Here is a 21,809-nt window from a genome sequence, read left to right on the forward strand (position 1 = left end):
TTGTTCATTATTGTATCCTCTAAGCCTAGAAAACCAAGAACAGTGCCCGATCCACAGGAGACATTTAATAAATATTAAATATTGAGTGAATTACATACTGCTGTTATACTCAAAGACCTTCTTTTCCTGGCAAACTGATCTCAAAGGAAAAGCAAGGTATTTACCACACATACATACATGTTACCGAATCTTAGACTTGGCTTCGGAAGGCTTAGGACTAGGTCAACATAGCTATTCTCTGTATCAAATTTTACAACTGATCTTGATTTTTGCACTGGATAGCGACTTCATTTCAATTCTGCAACCACTTAAAATGACATATACTAACTGTTTGCATATCTTTTTTCAACAGTGCTTAAAGCTTAATAGATATACTAGGATCCTCTGAGAAACTGCAGTCAATAAAATTTTTCTGGAACATAGTAGTACTTCAAAAAGTGTATTCAATGAATGTTTTAACGTGTTCTCTCTATACAATGTTACCAAAGAAATATTCTTCTCTGGCTTCAAATAAGCTAATACCCTTTGAAGTATCAAAAACAAACCAACTCTTACAAGAAGACAAAAGAATAAATGGAAGCTTTTATTAGTGAAGCAAGTCAGTTTATTATATTTCCAACATGGCCTTCTTCCTCTATAATGAAACAAACTACAATATTTTACAACATAACTTAGTTTTTTTAATATTCCAGAAGGGAAAGATTTCTTTGGGAATTTAGGAAAGCAAATATTTTGGGAAGAATAACTACAAGAAGTGATTTTTTCAACTTTAATACAGTAACAGCTTGCCCACCAGGTATGTTACCCAGCATTTTTCCTTTTAATGAATCCATCAAGTATTAGCCAACAAAGAACCTACTTTTAGAAAATGAGGCAGAAAAGGTTTATATTTAAATAGGAAACGAGCAATCTAAATACCAATAACATGTCACTTTAACAAGGCAATTTATTTACATAGTTAGGTATAAATTATTAATTGCTGATTAAGGTCCTAGCAAAAACTCAATTGGTCTATTTCAAGTTCAAACAGCACTCATCTGGCTATGAAGGTAGACATCATAATGGAATTGGGCCTGTTTGAATAAGGGGAGAAAAATCCATTAGTGCACATTTTCTGTCATTAAAAACAAGGATTATTAAGTCAGGGACATCTTGGTTCTGAACCTCTCCATTTTTGTTGGAAGAAGACTGACCATCTCTTTGCTAAGTTCTAGTTCAGCTTCTATTTCCTGGGCAGCTTCAGGGTGCTTCTCACAGTAATCAACAATAAATCTGTAATGCTCCAGTGATGTTGCCAAATTTTCTAGCTCTTTCTTGGGATCTGCAGTGATGATTTTGCCATAGAGACGGGCAACTCGAAACTTAGCTAACATGGCAGGGCGAAGAACATCTTCCCCTATATGCTCAGGAAATACTTTATTTGGGTCTCTCAGGGAGTCTAAGAAGAGCTGGTAGTACTTCAATGCTGACTTATTAAGACTATTTATTTTTTTCACGATGTGTGAATCGGGATCCCTCAGCTTGTCAGCTATGGCAATCTTCAAATCCATCATATCATAATAAGCATGTGCAACTTCAAACTGAATCTGTCTGTTGACCAACAAATAATACTGTGGATTCAGGTCCACAATTAGGGGCTCTAGCATAGCTATTCTGCGTTTATGCATCTTGCACCTTCTCTCCATGTCAGTTTCAAAGAATGCAAGCACCTTAAACAGAGCACTGTGGTCCTGGACAACTTCAATATGGTCAGTGACATAACCATCAATCTGAAAGAACTCTTTTGCCTCAAAAACATAGTGCTGACCCATTAAGAAAAGCTCTCTGGCTTCTTCAAAATCTGAAGGTCTCAAATAGCTCACTTTCTCTTCCACTGCAGAGATGGCATCACACAGTTCGCCGGTTCCAAACTGCACAGCTTTTTTCCTAACACTTTCTTCCTCATCTAGTTCTTTCTTTCTTAAAGCTCTAAGTTCAGATTGTTTATCAAGATCAAGCTCCCCTATGTTGTCCTGAAAGAAAAAAATAAATTATGGTTGAGGACAGACACTGGTCTCCTGCTGTCAATACTACAGCAAACTTAAGAGTAAAGATAAGAAAACCCTCTTCCCAGCCTGGTTTAGGGAGGTGATATAATCACATGTTTTTAAACTTCTTTCTAATTATATTCCACTTATATTAAAAATGAAAGAAACTAGGAAAAAGTAAAACTGCTTATTTCCTCTTTGGGGCACTAATTCATTTATAGTTACTCTTTTTAAGGTAAGATAAATGTATATGAAAACTGTAAGAGCTGTGAAACATTATATACATCTAATACATTATTAGTAGTATTTTAACATTAGAGTAAGACTGAAATCTACATCCTAAAAATATTGTATAGCAATGCAATTAAAATTAACAAAATGATGTTTATGCTAAGTTATTTACTGAAATATACTACAGAGAAATGCTCTAAGTCTCAAAGATACTAAAATAAAGAGAGAGTTAAATCTACTCATAGTTAAAGTTATCTCTCCCACCTCCTGGGGCCAAAAAAAACAAACTAAGATGGTTAAAAAAAGAAAGGCTAAGCTCATTCTCTTCTTCCTAGACAAGAAAATTAAACATCAGACCCCTCAGTGGACAGCCCCAAGGCCTTCCCTTCTTTTCATTTGAAGTTGTCTCTCTAGATCTGCATTGTTCAAAACAGTAGCCATTTGCTGCGTGTGGATGGCTATTGAGCATCTGAAATGTCCAAACTGAGATGTGATCGGTGTAAAATGATACATACCCAATTTCCAAGACTTAGTACAAAATTTAAAATAGCTCAACTCTTTAGTATTGATGACAAATAGAAATGATTATTTCTTTTTATATTCTAGGCTAAGAAATATAAATTTCACCTGCTTTTTTCCTTTTCTAATGTAACCACTAGAAAACGTAGAATACCAGCCACATATGTAATTTTATTTCTATTGGACAGCACTGCTCTACACAGGTGACTCCATCCATACCCACGGTTGCAACTGCCATCCATGGGAGGAGGACTCACAAATCTACAGGTACGACCTGGACCTCTTCTCAAGCTCCAGACCCATAACTACAGCTCCCCACACAACATCTTCTCTCAGAAGACTCAGACACCTGATCCTCAACATGTCCACAATGGAACTCTTACTCTTCAGCAAACACATTCCTATTCTAGTAGTAGTTTAGTGAAGGACACTCCATCGATCTGGACAGCCAGCAGCAGTCGAGGAATCACCCTTGAGATGTTCCTCTCCTCTCCCCTTTACCCCACACTTCCAATCCATCACCAAGTCCTTTACATTTTGCCCCCTAAATACCTCCTGAATGCATTCTTTTCCACCATCTTGCCACCACCCTAGACCAAGCTCCCTTCACATCTCACCTCCACTGTTCCAATGGTCTTCTAATTTCCCCCATCCACTCTTGCTTTCCCTCAATTCATTCTCCATTCTGCTACATAAGTGATAAGTCCAAAAACTCTCCAAGGCTTCCATTCATTGAAGGCCCTGCTTGTTCTATCCCATCCTTTTTTTAAAATTAATTTATTTTTGGCTGCGTTGGGTCTCCGTTGCGGTGACTTCTCTTGTTGCCGAAGACAGGCTCTAGAGTGCAGGCTCAGTAGTTGTGGCGCACAGGATTAGTTGCTCCGCGGCATGTGGGATCTTCCCGGACCAGGGCTCGCACCCATGTTCCCTGCATTGGCAGGCGGATTCTTAACCACTGTGCCAGCAGGGAGGTCCCTGTCCTATCCCTTTCTAACTCTATCGTTTATCACATGTGCTCTCACTCTGCTCTAGCCTCACAGGCCTTTGTTCCATCCCTTCTAACACCATGCTCCCTATGCCATAGAATTTTTTTCTGATGGTGGGGGTAGGAGTTTATTTTATTAATTATTTTTGCTGTGTTGCGTCTTCGTTTCTCTGCGAGGGCTTTCTCTAGTTGTGGCAAGCGGGGGCCTCTCACTATCGTGACCTCTCTCGTTGCAGAGCACAGGCTCCAGACGCGCAGGCTCAGTAGTTGTGGCTCACGGGCCTAGTTGCTCCGTGGCATGTGGGATCTTCCCAGACCAGGGCTCGAACCCGTGTCCCCCTGCATTAGCAGGCAGATTCTCAACCACTGTGCCACCAGGGAAACCCCTGCCATAGAATTTTTAAACGTGCAGCTTCAGCTCCTTGGAATGCTATGCCTTCTCATTCCCAGAGCTTTGTTCAGATGTTACTTCCTGCTACTATGACTTCTCTTATCATGTGTCTCTCCTTTGTGGAACTTACTAAAATTGCACTTTCATACGAAGTAAAAAAAACACCGTCTATTCTTGTTCATCATTGTACAATGACTACCATAGAGCTGGCAGAAATACTTAAATTTGTATGTTATTAAACTTGAATTAAAGAAGGCTTTTCAGGTAAACAGACCATCAAAGGATAAAGTTAAAGTAACAAAGCCAGATTAAGAAAATCTGAGTAATTTAGTAGCATGGCAACTATTTGAGTTTAAAGTAACCAGGTGATAAACTCTAGTGCCCAGTCTGGAAAACATCAACTAAAGGAAGGGTAAGAGTTAAATGACACAGGGTGTTTTGCTTGACATAATTACTTCAAATGCAGGCCGTAAGTCTCTAAATCTTGTTTTCTTAATGTGCTTCCTGGCTGCTTGTTAGTTTACATGCTTTCTAGGCTGCTTTCTGAGAAGAAAGCTGACAGATTTTCCTGGCAACTTCTCTAGACATAAAGCTCCCTAGTTTTACTCCCCACTTCCTTTCTTTTCCAAACATGCCTCATCTTTATCCTCTACCTCTGAAGTGCTCTCATCTTTGAAAGACCCATGCTTCCAGGAGTCTGTGGCTTGTTTGGTTTTATTCTGTTCAGTAGTTTCACAAGGTTCTATATTGACTAAAACTGATTATACTTTAATGCATGTAAATAGAAAAGCAGCATAACTCCTTCAGGAAAGTCTCCAATGTATCTACACTTAGTATGGTGCATCCAAATAATTTATTTTCCTCTGTAGTGGTTAGGAGCTAGAATCCATTAGGTATGGATCAGTAATAACAATACCAACGATGATAGTTAACTTATTGAGGACTTGGTTATGTCTCAGGCACTTTTCTGAGCCCTTTATATATATTTAACTCTCACAGCAACACTATTAAGTACTATTATTACCCCCATCTTACTTGTGAGGAAATTGAGGCAAAGGGAAGTTAACTGCCATGAATACACAGCTACAAACTAGCAGGGCTGTTTGCAGATACGTTTATACTTATATTTTTATCAAATATATATTTACTCTATAAAGTATGTAAAGATTAGTAAGACTTCCTGCCATCAAGTTGCTTATAGTCTAAAAAGAGGTAAAGGAATAAGATAAGAATATGAATAGGGATAACAGGGATAATACAAAGTCAAGTGACTTAGGTAGGGTTCTATGGAATTTAAAGGAGGGAGAAGATATCTGTAGGGGATGAAGAATTATACATTCAGTAATTTTTGAGAGGGGCTTCCCTGGTGGTGCAGTGGTTAAGAATCCACCTGCCAACGCAGGGGACAGGGGTTCGATCCCTGGTCCAGGAAGATCCCACATACCGCAGAGCAACTAAGCCTGTGCGCCACAACTACTGAGCCTGTGCTCTAGAGCCCATAAGCCACAACTACTGAAGCCCGCGTGCCACAACTACTGAAGCCCGCGTGCCACAACTACTGAAGCCCGCACACCTAGAGCCCGTGCTCCACAACAAGAGAAGCCACAGCAATGAGAAGCCCGCGCTCCCCACAACTAGAGAAAGCCCTTGTGCAGCAACAAAGACAACGCAGCCAAAAATAAATTAAAAAAACAATCTTTGAGAACCTGTTGTGTCTGGAGATTAGTATATGATACAAATACGATGAAGACTCCCTCTCATGGAGCTTATGCTCTATCCAAAGGGAAGTCTTGAAGGAAGAGGTATTATGTGAGATGGCCTCGATTGATGAGTAAGATTTGAAAAGGTTGAGATGGGGAGAACAAGAAACAAATATATATGAGCATTCTGCATGCCCTGAATAATACACATGCAGTGAGCCCAATGAGCATACTCCCCATTTTAAGCTTTTACTTAACATCCTGCTATTTAAGAAAGAAAAGACCACTTTTGACTGTATTACCTGCATGGAAAGTTGGGCATTCTGCATGAGAGTCAAACAGTATTTGATCCAGCATCTTGCTATTTCCCCTTTTCTTTGGTGATAAAGCTCTGGTACATCTCCTTCAGCTTCAGTAGCTAAAATGATACATGATTTGTGTAAGTTAAGGGTCACAATTGGAATTTTCATTGTGTACTGCATTCTTTTTTGTATTACTTACCCCCCCCCATTATAAAAGTAACAAGTCCTCACTGAAGCAGTGAGGAAAAAAAAATTCCTACCACGCAGAGGTACTCACTATTATTTGCATATTTCTTTCTAGTTTTTTCTTATGTATTACCTATAGGTAAAGACTAAGGTCACCATGTATATTAAATTTTGAATACAGGCATACCTCAGAGATATTGCAGGACTGATTCCAGACCACTGTGATAAAGTGAGTCACAGGAATTTTCTGTTTTCCATAGCGTATAAAAGTTATGTTTGCACTATACTGTAGTCCATTAAGTGTGCAATAGCATCATGTCTTAAAAATGTACACATCTTAATTAAAAAATACTTTATTGCTAAAAAATGCTAACCATCATCTGAGGCTTCAGAGAGTCATAAACTTTTTTGCTGGTGGACAGTCCCGCCTCAGTGCTGGTGGTTGCTGAAGGGTGGGGGGGCCATGGCAATCTCTTAAAACAAGACAGCAGTGACGTGTGCTGTGCTGATGGACTCCTCCTTTCATGAACAATTTCTCTGTAGCGTGCAGTGCTGTTTGACAGCATTTCACCCAACGCAGAACTTCTTTCAAAATTGGAGTCCATCCTCTCAAACCCTGCCACTATTTCATCAAGTTTATGTACTATTCTAACTCCTTTGTTGTCATTTCAAGAATCTTCACAGCATCTTCACCAGGAGTAGATTCCATCTCAAGAAACCATTCCCTTTGCTCATCCATAAGAAGCAACTCCTCATCTGTCAAAATTTTATGAGATTGCAGCATTTCAGTCACATCTTCAGGCTCGACTTTTAGTTCTCACACTATTTCTACCGCATCTGCAGTTACTTCCTCCACTGAAGTCTTAAACCCCTCAAAACCATCCCTGAGGGCTGGAGTCAGCTTCTTCCAAACTCCTGTTAATGTTGATATTTTGACCTCTTCCCATGAATCATGAATGTTCTTAATGGCATCTAGAATAGTGCATCTTTTCCAGAAGATTTTCAATTTACTTTGCCCAGATCCATCAGAGGAATCACATCTACGGCAGTGATAGCCTTATGATTTTTTTCTTCAAACGGTAAGACTTAAAAGTCGAAATTACTCCTTGATCCATGGGCTGCAGAATGGATGTTGTATTAGCAAACATGAAAACAACATTAATTGCATTTTATATCTCCATCAGAGCTCTTGGATGACCCAGGTACATTGTCAATGAGCAGTAATCTTTTGAAAGGAATTTTTTTTTTTTGAACAGTAGGTCTTAACAGTGGGCTTAAAATATTCAGTAAACCATGTTGTAAACAGATGTGTTGTCATCCACGTTTTGTTTTTCCATTTACAAAGCACAGATAGCATAACTAGCATAAAGCATAATTAGCACAATTCTTTCGGGCCCTAGGATTTTCAGAGTAGTAAATGAGCATTAGCTTCAAGTTAAAAGTCACCAGCTGCACTAGCCCCTAACAAAAGAGTCAGCCTGTCCTTTGAAGCTTTGAAGCCAGGCACTGACTTCTCTCTAGCTATGAAAGTCCTAGATGGCATCTCCTTCCAGTAGAAGGCTGTTTCATCCACACTGAAAATCAGTTTAGTGTAGCCACCTTCATTAATGATCCTAGCTAGATCTTCTGGATGATTTGCTGCTTCACCTTGCACTTTTACGTTATGGAGACAGCTTCTTTCCTTAAATCTCATGAACCAACCTCTGCTAGCTTCAAACTTCTCTTCCGCAGCTTTCTCGCCTCTCTCAGCCTCCACAGAAATGAAGAAAGGTAGGGCCTTTCTCTGGATTAGGTTTTGGTTTAAGGGAATGTTGTGACTTGTATAATCTTCTATCCAGACCACTAAAACTTTCTCCATATCAGCAATAAGGCTGTTTTGCTTTCTTATCATTCATGTGTTGACTGGAGTAGCACTTTCAATTTCCTTCAAGAACTTTTCCTTTGCATTCATAACTTGGCTAACCTGCGCAAGAGGGAGTATCTTTTGGCCTATTTTGACAGGCCTTCTTCACTAAGCTTAATCGTTCCTAGCTTTTGATTTAAAGTGAGAGATTTGCAACTCTTCCTTTCACTTAGAGATCACTGTAGGGTTATTAACTGACCTAATTTCGATAGTGTTGTGTTCTCAGGAAACAGGGAGGCCGGAGGAGAGGGAGGAAGACATGGGGGAACAGCCAGTCAGTGGAGTAGTCAGAACACACATTTATCAATTAAGTTCACCATCTTATATGGACACAGTTAGTGGCACCCCAAAACAATTTCTTAGACCTTAGAACAGGTACATGTGGGTGATTAATACCATTATTAATTGAATTAGATTAATAAAAGGATTGCTCATACAGGTTTTTAGAATACTTTAGGATAAGAATTCCATAATTCATGTCTACTTGGATTCTTTTTTTTTCTTTTCCATTATGGTTTATTACAGGATGTTGAATACAGTTACAATAGGACCTTGCTGTTTATCCATTCTATATATAATAGATTGCATCTGCTAGTCCCAAACTCCCAATCCAACCCTCCCCAACACCATCCCCCCGGCAACCCCGAATCTATACACGGGTTCTTAAGAGGTAGGTTGTTGAAAGCAGTTTCCTCTAATGTTTAAGCATTTGCTTTTACCACCTCGCCTATGCTATGGTCTCTGTAAATGAAGAAATAGTGTTGAACAAGGTGAAGGTTAGCATAGCTCCTAATTAATCTGTCAAATTCCAATTTAGTAGAATCCAAATTGAAATGGATTTTTCATAAATTAAAAGCAGTCCTGAGTGGAAAGCATCCCCCAAAACAATGTTTGGAATGATGGGGGTGATTTAATGAAGGGTCAAATATTTCATTTTGTAATGAGTCCCACATCCAGTTTTACCAAAATACTGTTATATCTGTGGAAGGAATTTATTTTTGCAAAGAACAATTTAGTTTTTCATGGTTTAAATTATTTTGGTTTTCACTAGTATTTAAAAATCCTTTGTAACATGAAGTAACATTTTCAGTCGTCATGTTAGATTTAATGCAGTACTGCCATTAATCTGTGTACTTTGCTCTGCCTTTATAATCTTCCTTTTTCCCTCAACATGGGTGTGACACAAATGCCAAGTACAGCAGGCACCGCCCAGCTCTACAGGGAAAGAATCAAGTCGCTCACCTCCCAAGCAACATGGAAGCAACATGGAAGAACAACACTGATGTAAGTCACCAGTCAGTTGGATTGTCTCCTTCAGGTGAACATTCAGTTCCATAGAAAAAGTGGTTTTTAATCCCAACAGTAAAACTTTGTACCTGGATTCTCTTATAAGGAAACAATGTATAGCTGATTCTCATTGTTCCTGGTCGTTATGTTCTAGGATTGATTTTTTTTTTTTTTTTTTTTTTTTTTTTTTTTGATTTTTTTTTTTTTTTTTGCGGTACGCGGGCCTCTCACTGTTGTGGCCTCTCCCTCCGCGGAGCACAGGCTCAGGACACGCAGGCTCAGCGGCCATGGCTCACGGGCCCAGCCGGTCCGCGGCATGTGGGATCTTCCCGGACCGGGGCACGAACCCGCGTCCCCTGCATCGGCAGGTGGACGCTCAACCACCACGCCACCAGGGAAGCCCCGTTATGTTCTATAAAGTTGCTGTGAACAGTGAATTTGGGAATGCTAAAACATCACTCCTAGGGCAAATACAGGGTTATGTTCTGATGAGCTTCTGGTCACAATATTTTCATCAACTGATCAATATATAACCTTATTTTAATGTGTTTCTGTTTAAAGACACCTTATGTAATATATAATTGACTCATTAACATTGACATTAACATTGAACTCATGGCCAATAGCACTGTAGCTTGTGCCTAAATGAAGCTTACCTAGCACTGTATTTTCTCCAGAGGGCACATCCCAGCCTTCATGTGCTTAGGAACATTAGATACCACTTCAGCACTACACTTGGGGGCCATTTTAAACAATGAAATCGCCAACAAAAAGAAAAAAAAAAATGTGGCACTGAGTAATTTAGACCACAAAAAGGATACGTGTTTACAGTATGAGAGCTGAAACAAGGAGGTGGATCATTACCTTGTTTAACCTCAGCTGGTAATGTGCACCTGAGGTGCCTCAAATCCTTTGCTGTCTGCAAATGACCACACGAGTGCCTCGAGTACTGATTTTGGGGGTTACGAGTAAATTGTGCCAAGTAGGCAAATTCAAAAATATGGAATATACAGGGCTTCCCTGGTGCCTGCCGATGCAGCGGACACAGGTTCGTGCCCCGGTCTGGGAGGATCCCACATGCCGCGGAGTGGCTAGGCCCCTGAGCCATGGCCGCTGAGCCTGCGCGTCCGGAGCCTGTGCTCCGCAGCAGGAGAGCCCACAACAGTGAGAGGCCCGTGTACCGCAAAAATAAATAAATATGGAATCTACAAATAATGAGGATTGACTGTATTTTGGAACCTGCACTTAGATATGAAGTCCTTGATCTTTCCTTTTTAGAAATAGCTTATGGATCTGGGTAACTGACTTAAGGTTTGGAAGCAAAAGTTACTGGATTGTATACCTTACTAAATTGTGCTCGGAGGTCCTGGTGGACATATTACTGATTTATTTTTTGAATGTTCCTTTTATATTGGAGTATAGTTAATTAACAAGCTTGTGTTAGTTTCAGGTGCACAGCAGAGTGATTCAGTTATACACAGGATATACTTGTATCCTTTTTCAAATTCTTTTCCCATTTAGGTTATTGGATTTTTTTTTTAAAATCCATCCTATGACAAAGGCTTTACTAACTTTCCATACAGTTAGTCAAAAAATAAAAAAAATACAAAACACAGCAGACAGCATCTCACACACTAGAAACCAACATGACAGGAGCCCCTTCTCAACACTGTAAAAAAACAACAAAACCAAAAAACCCAAAACTGAGAACTTAGTTTTGGGGGGGGACAGAACTTTGGTCCCCTACCAAATGAACTGAAATATCCCAGTAGAGAATCAAACCAAAGTGGTAAGATGGCGATAGGGGGTGGGTGTCAGATTTTTAAATAACTGCTTTTGTGACAAACGAGCTGGAAAAGACAGGTTTGGGCTAGGCTGCGTCCCTTGCTATAACTATCAGGTTATTACAGACTATTGAGCAGAGATCCCTGTGCTACAGACTAGGTCCTCTTTAATTTTTAAAAAAATATTTATTTGGCTGCATTGGGTCTTAGTTGTGGCACATGGGATCTTCGTTGTGGCCTGCAGGATCTCTTGTTGCGGTGCACAGGGCTGCTTTCTAGTTGTGGCGGGCGGGCTCTAGAGCAAACAGGCTTAGTTGCCCCATGGTATGTTGGATCTTAGTTCCCGAACAAGGGATCGAACCTGCACCCCCTGCATTAGAAGGCAGCTTCCCTGCATTAGAAGGCAGCTTCTTAACCACTGGACCACCAGGGAAGTCCCTGTAGGTAATCTCTTTTAAATACAGCAGTGTGTACATGCCAATCCCAAACTCCCAATCTATCCATCCCCAGCACCCCTCTCCCGGTAACCATAACTTTGATCTGAGTCTGTTTGTTTTGTAAAAAAGTTCATTTGTATCATCTTTTTTAGATTCTGCATATAAGTGATGATATTTGTCTTTCTCCATCTGACTGACTTCACTTAGCATGATAATCTCCAGGTCAATCCATGTTGCTGCAAATGGCATTATTTCATTCTTTTTAATGGCTGGGTAATATTCCATTGTATATATGTACCACATCTTCTTTATCCATTCATCTGTTGATGAACATTTAGGGTGCTTCCATGTCTTTGCTACTGTAAACAGCACTGCAGTGAACACTGGGGTGCATGTATCCTTTTGAACCATGATTTTCTCTGGAGATATGCCCAGGAGTGGGATTGCTGGATCACAGGGTAGCTCTATTTTTAGTTCTTAAACTTCCATACTGTGCTCCACAGTGGCTGCACCAATTTACATTCCCACCTACAGTGTAGGAGGTTTCCCTTTTCTCCACACCCTCTCCAGGATTTTTTTATTTGTAGACTTTTTGATGATGGCCATTCTGACTGGTGTGAGGTGATACCTCATTGTAGTTTTGATTTGCATTTCTAATACTTAGCAATGCTGAGCATCTTTTCATGTGCCTGTTGGCTATGTGTATGTCTTCTTTGGAAAAATGTCTGTTTAGGTCTTCTGGGTTGTTTTTTTCTGTTGTTGAGCCACATGAGCTGTTTGTAAATTTTGGAGATTAATCCCTTGTCTGTGGTGTCATTTGCAAACGTTTTCTCTCATTCTGTGGGTTGTCTTTTTGTTTATGGTTTCATTTGCTGTGCAAAGCTTTTGAGTTTAATTAGGTCCATTTGTTTATTCTTGTTTTTTTATTTCCATTACCCAAGGATTTGGATTGAAAAAGATCTTGCAGTGATTTGTGTCAAAAGTGTTCTGCCTGTATTTTCCTCTAAGAGTTTTATAGTATCCAATCTTATTTACGTCTTTAATCCATTTTCAGTTTTAAAATTTTTTTATTGGAATACAGTTGCTTTACAATGTTGTGTTAGTTTCTTGCTGTACAGCAAAGGGAATCAGTCATATGTACACATATATATCCACTCTTTATTAGATTTCCTTTCCATTTAGGTCACCACAGAGCCCTGAGTAGAGTTCCCTGTGCTATACAGTGGGTTCTCATTAGTTCTCATTAGTTATCTACTTGAAGCATTTTAAAAGTCTTAGTATTGGACAGATGAATGGATAAAGAAGATGTGGTGCATATATACAATGGAATATTACCCAGCCATTAAGAAGAATGAAATAATGCTATTTGCAAGCAACATGGATGGACCTGGAGATTATCATACCAAGTGAAGGAAGTCAGACAGAGAAAGACAAATATCATATAATACAGCTTAAAAAATGATACAGGGCTTCCCTGGTGGCACAGTGGTTGAGAGTCCGCCTGCTGACGCAGGGGACACGGGTTCGTGCCCTGGTCTGGGAAGATCCCACATGCCACGGAGCAGCTGGGCCCGTGAGCCACGGCTGCTGGGCCTGCGCGTCCGGAGCCTGTGCTCTGCAACAGGAGAGGCCACAACAGTGAGAGGCCCGTGTACCGCAAAAAAAAAAAAAAAAGATACAAATGAACTTATTTACAAAACAGACTCACAGAGAAGGAACTTATGGTTATGGGGGAGTGGGGAGGGTGACAGATTGGGAGTGACATGTACACATTGATGTTTAAAACAGGTTAACTACAAGGACAGGGAACTCTGCTCAATACTCTGTAATAACCTAAATGGGAAAAGAATTTGAAAAAGAATAGATACACGTATATGTATAACTGAATCACTTTGCTGTACGCCTGAAACTAACATAACATTGTTAATCAACTATATTCCAATATAAAATAAAATTTTAAGGGACGTCCTGGCAGTCCAGTGGTTAAGACTCTGCACTTCCAACGCAAGGGGCATGGGTTTGATCCCTGGTTGGGGAACAAAGATCCCACTTGCTGTGCAGTGTGGCCAAAAAAAAAAAAAATTCCAGAAAGTTCCAAAAAGCAAAACTTGAATTTGCCATGTGCTGCCCATTATTTACATAGCATTTACACTGTATTTGGTATTATAAGATACTCTAGAGATGATTTAATGCATACAAGAGGATGTGCATTGGTTATATGCAAATACTATGACATTTTATATAAGGGACTGTAGCATCCATAGATTTTTGGTATCCATGGTGGCCCTGGAACCAATCTCCCATGGATACCAAGGGATGACTGTACCAGAAGTAGAACTGCTAGATCATACATAGCTCTATTTTTAATTTCTTGAGGAACCTCCAAACAGTTTTTCATAGTGGCTACATCAATTTACAATCCTACCACAGTGCACATGGGTCCCCTTTTCTCCGCATCTTGACCAACACTTGTTATTTCTTGTCTTTTTGATAATAGTCAATCTAATAGGCGTGAGGTGATAGCTCACTGTGGAACTGTTCCAGATTAAAGATGACTAAAGAGAGATGTGACAACTACTGTGGAGAATAGTATGGAGGTTCCTTAAAAAACTAAATACAGAAACTACCATATGATCCTGCAATCCCACTCCTGGGCATATATCCAGAGAAAACCATAATTCGAAATGATACATGCACCTCAGTGTTCATTGCAGCACTACTTACAATAGCCAGGACATGGAAGCAACCTAAACGTCCATCAACAGAAAAACGGATAAAAAAGATGTGGTACACGTATACAACGGAGTATTTACTCAGACATAAAAGAACGAAATAATGCCATTTGCAGCAACATGGGTGGACCCAGAGATCGTCGTACTGAGCAAAGTAAGTCAGACAAAGAGAAATATCATGATATTACTTAGACGTGGAATGTGGAATCTAAGAAAATGGTACAAATGAACTTACTTACAAAACAGAAATAGCATTACAGATGTAGAAAATTTACAGTTACTGGGGGGTAAGGAGGGGGTGGGATGAATTAGGAGATTAGGATTGACATATACACACTACTACATATAAAACAGATTAACTAATAAGGACCTACTGTATAGCACAGGGAACTCTTCTCAATACTCTGTAATGCCCTATATGGGAAAAAAATCTAACAGAGTGGATATATGTATAACTGACTCACTTTGCTCTACAGCAGAAACTAACATAACATTGTATATCAACTATATTCCAATAGAAATTTTAAAAGGAGATGTGACAACTAAATACAACCTTGAACTGGATACTCTGGTACTAGAGAAATTGCTATAAAGGACATTACAGGGACAGGTACTAAATACGAATTATAGATAAAAGAATTGTATAACAGTTATATTTCCTGTTCTATGATAATATAAGAAAATACTCTTATTTTTAGGAAAAACACTGAAGTATTAGGGGGTAAAGGAACCTAATGTATGCAATCTTCTCTCAAATGGTTCAGAAAGAAAAAAATGTGACTACAAATGAGGCATATACTAAAAATTGGTAAATTTAGAAGGGCGTATGGTAGTTCTTCTGTTCTTGAATTTTCTAAAGTTTAACATGATTTTAAAATAAAAATTTTAAAAAGCTATGTAATTAAACACGCACACCTAAACTTACTGTCTTCTGTGGTTCGGATCTTTCCAGTTTGACCAAAAATGACATTAGCAGCTGATAAACAGTGCCTGGCCTCCATAAAGCATTGCTGTTGAGGAAATAAACAAGAATAAAGTCTTAACAAAATCAGGTAGAAACCACTACTAAGGAGACCCTGTATAGTAACTAAACAAGAAGGTATATAAGATATATTTTAGTATTATCTGGTTAAAAAAACTACCTTAAAGATTAAAATAACAATACCCCCAAACTCTTAATAATGCAAACTGGCTGAAAAACAACTGCTGATTGACTACTGAAGGAGAGCTAACTTTTAATCAGCATACAAGAATGGCTATCATCCTAGACTCAAAGTACCTCACAGTCCTTTTAGGTGCAGGCTAAGTAGCCAAAGTTCCACACATGATCAATTTTTAGACCATTTACATTCTGTCAGAGGACTTGAAGATTTAATCTTTCTTAGGTTTAGAGACCCCTTTTACATCCTACCATTCAAAGGCAAACAGGATAAATTTTGATAGAGATTCCTGTCTTCTAAAATCTTTGGAATTTACAATATGAGGCTTCCCACCAAGTTTTGAAGTCAGATTTCCACAGATGAACTCTATGGAACTGCTTTACCAACACAGTTAAAGACTTCATAATCCAAACTGGGGCATGGTAAACTTCTCAAACACTTTGAGAACATCTCCTTGTTACTTTAACGCTTTACATTTGTTACTTTAACGCTTTACATTTGTCACGTAAGTCACAGGACTACTCAGCAGAATTACCAGGTCCAACTTTTAGTTGGACGCCACACTCATTAAGTATGTCTACTTCATATTAGTAACACTGATTTTTGCTAAGAGGATTTTTAATGGTTGACTATGACTTTAAAATCTCAGCATTAAATGACTCTCCCCATTATTGCAAATTCAGAAGCCATCTTGAGAACAGCTGGGCACCATGTGTAGTATTAGCCCAGCAGTATTTATAGATCAAAATGTTGGTGTTAAACCTCAAACCAAAAGAAAGTTACAGTTTACATAAAGAAGTTTTAATTGTTGCTCTATAATCCCTTACTCAGCATTATCACTTCAGCTTTGTCCAGATTGGCTATCTGAAAGCAACCACTGTTAGAAAACAGTGAGTGCCCTGTGCCCTCTAGGTGGCTGGTAAATGTGGGACTTCACCTGCAAGGCAGGGACTCACTAAGTAGCAAAACCTCATGGAACCCGATGAAGATGATAGTGATATAAATGACAATTGCATTTTTAAAAAACATGGATCAAATCTCTTTTTGCAGTATAACTTAGCTAGTTACAACACAACTTATAAAACATTTTGGTAAAAAAAAATAAAAGCACAGAGTGGGGAGGTACTCATGAAATTTACTGCATGCTCAGCATAAGCAGTGCTTAACAACTTAAAATTTTTAATTACACTTTAGATATCTTAGTACTGTTAGAATCCATGGAGTTTTAAATGTTAATTAAAATTACAGTGAGTAATTTTAAAGTTGCTAAACAAAACAAAGGGCCTCTGGAAGCTATTTTTAAAAAAAACCATAAAAAGGTGCCACAAGCAGAAGCACCAGGTAACACTTTTTGATGATGATCACAATGAAATGGATTCATGAGATTTAGATTTAACTGAATGCTCTGATATATATGCAGTAGCGTTACTTACACGCTTGATCTTAGACCAAAGTCCTAGAAGCGATGCTGCAGTCACCACAGCCCTTTCTCTCCTGCTAATAGCTTTTCTGAATGAAATTCCGTGGGACAATACTTTAAACATAGGGCGCATTTATAGAACCAGCACTAGCAAAAAAACTTAGAAAGGATAAAGGCCCAGTAAGGATACAGCAGCAGGTAAACAGAGATCTAAGAAGAAACTCTGATAAGCAAAGAGTTACTAAAAGTTCAGAGAGGCTTGTGAATTAAAAATACAAATAAAAGTAATTTCTATCACTGAGATACCTAATTGAGAATTAATAGAAAATCTGGCTGGGAAAGGTGGCTTTAAAATGTTTTAGCATTAAAAATTCTCTTAAGGACTAAAAAATTTAAAAGGTCAATTAAGAATATACCAACATGATTCTGAATAATTCTGAAAGCAACTAAGAAGCTCAAATTTGTCCCTGTGTAATACTCCAGAAAAAATATAACGACCTGGAACTCAGAAATTGAGCAGAGATATTCCCAACATAGAAAAAGTACTATGAAGGAGTTAATTCTAAAGAATAACTGAAATGCATCACATGCTTTTATCAAAGCCCACATTTAACAGTCAACTTCCTCAGACAAATTCTCATAGTCACTGCATAAAGATAGTTAAGCCTACAAGATAAAATCTGCAATTTAAAATAACATCTCACTAAAATAGAGATAGCCTGTCTGTATCAAAAAAGAACTGATCTTAGGCAACGTAGGACATGATAAAATTATTTTAAGATTCAAAAGGATTACTGCAACAAAAAGCTACAGTACACTGGCAAACTGGGCTGCATTTTTCTATCCAGTTTACATCATAAAATACAAGCTACCTGTTTTTAAAAGATGACATTTTCAAGGTACTTTTGGTTCTATTTTTATACACACTATTGGTAACTCTGTTAGATAACTACTTTGAGAAGCTTACCTTATTGATGTAAAATTGTGACAAGGTAGCAGCATTAATAGCCCACTCCATAGGATGGTAGGCATTGTGCTCAAGCTGGCGTTTTAGGGTACTATGGCAATAATGGGCAGCCTTCTCAAACATTTCCATGTGCTGGTAGACTTGAGCCAGGTAATATAGGTTATGAGTATAAACCTTCTCAAATCTATGAAGGAAAAAACATTTGTGTAACGATTTACAATTTATAAGGAACTTTCAAATATTATTGATCCTCCCACCAACCCCTTCAGTTGGGTATGACTTGTATCTATTTGACATATAAGGAAACTGAGCCCCAGATTTGAACAGGGTAACTTATCTAGGAAGTAGCAAATGAAGGTTTTAATCCATGCCAGAATCCACATTCTATAACCTTTGAGTGCCTTGAAAAAGAAAGCACTGTGCTTTTTTTGAGCAATCATCTCAAATACACTATGTGGAAATACCTGTGAGGGCTGATTTCTAGACCTACTCACCTTTTTGATCTCTCTTGTTCAGCAAGTTTCTCTTCTTCAGGAAGAAAATGCTCCGTAGGATCAAGAGGAGGACTCCCAATCTGTAATTAAAGCAAAACAAAACTCTAAAATTTTACTGTAAACATCAAGCGCCCTCCTCTGGAGGAAAAGGAGAAATAAATTTTTTTTTGAATTTTAATTTTTACTTCAGTTTTTACTAGTTCACTTTCATATTATCCAAGAAGTAATTTTCTTAACCATAAAATCAGAGTCAAACAAATAAAAGGAGACTGCCCTACAAGCTCACACCTGACAAAATTTTAACTGCTGTTGCAGGTGAACTTCAAATACACACACACACACAAAAAAGTCTACCATTTTGCTTTTAGAAATGTATAATTCTTTAAGTATTTTAAGTCTTAATTTTGTCTGGTAAAGAAAAGCTCTTTTGAAAACCTACATAAGCATGACAAAAACCAAAAATGTATACATCCTGAGAGCAATACTGTTCTAAACTGACCACTTTAGTACACTGGCAAACTGGGTTGCATTTTTCTATCCAGTTTGTCAAAATACAAGCTACCTGTTCTTAAAAGATGACACTTTCAGGATGACATCTGAAAAATCAAAGTTTTTAATATTCTCAAGGGGACAAAAGATATACAGATTATACCCTTTCAATACAGGGACACTGAAACCAGTGATTCCATTGTTTATTGCCTTGGGCAAGTCACCCCATCTCTTGTGCTTATGTTTCCTCATCTATAAAATAAGGATGGGACTTCCCTGGTGGTGCAGTGGTTAAGAATCTGCCTGCCGGGACTTCCCCAGTGGTCCAGCAGTAAAGAATCCGCCTTCCAATGCAGGGGACGCGGTTCGATCCCTGATCGCATAACTAAGATCTCACATGCTGAGGGGCAACTAAGCCTGTGTGCGGCAACTAGAGAGAAGCCTGGGTGCCACTACTAAAACCCTACGCAGCCAAAAAAAAAAAAAGAATCTGCCTGTCTGCCAACGCAGGGGACTCGGGTTCGATCCCTGGCCCGGGAAGATCCCACATGCCGCGGAGCAACTAAGCCCGTGAGCCACAACTACAGAGTCTGTGCTCTAGAGCCCGCGAGCCACAACTACCTGAAACCCACGCGCCTAGAGCCCATGCTCCACAACAAGAGAAGCTACCACAATGAGAAGCCCACACACTGGAACTAAGAGTAGCCCCTCCTCGCCGCAAGTTGTGTATATCACATATAATCCCATCTGAGGTCTTCCAAAAAAGCAGAACTACTTAACCACTGCCTCATTCTACTTCTGTGAGGACAGGCTCCTCAACTTTAAACTGAATTCACTAAACTCCAAATAGCAGCCATGGTTTCCATTAAAAAAAAAAAAAAATGTGACCTTACATTCTGGATGCAAACACTAAAAGCATCACAACTTGGGGGACTTCCCTGGTGGTCCAGTGAGTAAGACTCAGAGCTCCCAAGGCAGGGGACCCGGATTTGATCTCTGGTCGGTGAACTAGATCCCGCGTGCATGGTGCAACTAAGAGTCCACATGCTGCAACTAAGAAATCCGCATGCTGCAGTGAAGATCCCACCTGCCACAACTAAGGCCCAACGCACACACACACACAAAAAAAAGACACCACAACTTGGGTCCCTAGAATTCACAAAAAGTAAAAATGACTAAGCCAGGAAGCAAGGCACAAGGCAAACACAATAGATAAACTGTTCTTCAAAGACCTCCTTAAGAAGTTTGAGGGCTGTTTTGTATGCTTAGCCCTATCTTGATGAGGGAAATTAATCAATGTATTTTTTATGTACATCACTGTTATGACCAGCACACTTCATCCTGTAACACTAACAGTCAAAATAGTCTCCTCGGGCTTCCCTGGTGGCGCAGTGGTTGAGAGTCCGCCTGCCGATGCAGGGGACACGGGTTCGTGCCCGGTTCCGGGAAGATCCCACGTGCCGCGGAGTGGCTGGGCCCGTGAGCCATGGCTGCTGGGCCTGCGCGTCCAGAGCCTGTGCTCCGCAGCGGGAGAGGCCACAGCAGTGAAAGGCCCGCGTACCGCAAAAAAAAAAAAAAAAAGTCTCCTCTCTTAACTAAAATATAGGTATAATTAAGTACAAAGAGTTTTGCTATGTGTTTTATGTTTCCATAATAATACCAGGTTTTTTTGGCTGCATTGGGTCTTTATTGCTGTGCGCAGGCTTTCTCTAGTTGTGGTGAGTGGGGGCTACTCTTCGTTGCAGTGTGCGAGCTTCTCATTGCGGTGGCTTCTCTTGTTGTGGTGCACGGGCTCTAGGCGAACAGGCTAGAGTAGTTGTGGCACGCGGGCTCTAGAGCACAGGCTCAGTGGTTGTGGCACACAGGCTTCGTCTCTCCGCAGCACGTGGGATCTTCCCGGGCCAGGGATCAAACCCGTGTCCCCTGCATTGGCAGGCAGATTCTTAAGCACTGCACCACCAGGGAAGTCCCTTTATACCAGTTTTTAATGAAATATTATAGGTGTTCAGTCTCTTCACATTTTAAACTAACAATTTCATGAGTAAGAGTGTGAGCCTAAAGTCACGAAAGGCAACTAACATTTCAGTCTGGCTTTGTGGTGTTCTGCTCCTCTTAGCACTTTAGGAGGAAAATTAAAACGCCAAGGTAGAAGATCCATGACTTTTAAAATTCTGCAATTTGGGGATATATTTCTCAGAAAAAAAGTATTAAGGGCTATAAACACATATTCTAAATGTACATTCTAATCCAATCAAAAAATGGGCAGGAGACCTAAATAGACATTTCTCCAAAGAAGAAATACAAATGGCCAACAGGTACATGAAAAGATGCTCAACATCGCTAATTATTAGAGAAATGTAAATCAAAACTACAATGAGGTATCACCTCACACTGGTTAGAATGGCCATCATCAAAAAAATCTACAAACAACAAATGCTGGAGAGGGTATGGAGAAAAGGGAACCCTCCTACACTGTTGGTGGGAATGCAAATTGGTACAGCAACTATGGAGAACAGTATGGAGATTCCTTAAAAAACTAAAAATAGAGCTACCATATGATCCGGCAATCCCATTCCTGGGCATATATCTGGAGAAAACCATAATTCAAAAGGATACATGCACCCCAGTGTTCACTGCAGCACTATTTACAATAGCCAAGACATGGAAGCAACCTAAATGTCCATCAACAGATTAATGGATAAAGAAGAGGTGGTACATATATGCAATGGAATACTACTCAGCCATAGAAAGAGAATGAAATAATGTCACTAGAGCAAGATGGATGCAACTAAAGA

At 39.4% G+C, this 21,809-nt stretch overlaps 1 protein-coding gene across 2 annotated transcripts in view; it reads right to left on the reverse strand.

Annotated features, from left to right (window-relative positions):
* Positions 1 to 564: 564 nt before the first annotated feature.
* KIFBP (kinesin family binding protein) overlaps positions 565 to 21,809 on the reverse strand; it is a 38,555-nt gene continuing 17,310 nt past the window's right edge. The window contains exons 3-7 of one of the 2 annotated variants that reach the window (XM_024765567.1): positions 18,526 to 18,605; positions 18,032 to 18,215; positions 15,410 to 15,494; positions 6,156 to 6,271; positions 565 to 2,012 (exon numbers count right to left, since the gene is read on the reverse strand). In XM_024765567.1, the coding sequence (XP_024621335.1) occupies positions 1,137 to 2,012; positions 6,156 to 6,271; positions 15,410 to 15,494; positions 18,032 to 18,215; positions 18,526 to 18,605 (1,341 nt within the window). In that variant the 3' untranslated portion in view covers positions 565 to 1,136. Of the gene's footprint in view, positions 2,013 to 6,155; positions 6,272 to 15,397; positions 15,495 to 18,031; positions 18,216 to 18,525; positions 18,606 to 21,809 lie in introns of both variants that reach the window. The other variant, XM_024765566.1, reaches the window with a different exon arrangement.

This window comes from Neophocaena asiaeorientalis, unplaced genomic scaffold (genome assembly GCF_003031525.2).
Source record: "Neophocaena asiaeorientalis asiaeorientalis breed wild unplaced genomic scaffold, Neophocaena_asiaeorientalis_V1.1 scaffold31, whole genome shotgun sequence".
Taxonomy (NCBI): Eukaryota; Metazoa; Chordata; class Mammalia; order Artiodactyla; family Phocoenidae; genus Neophocaena; species Neophocaena asiaeorientalis.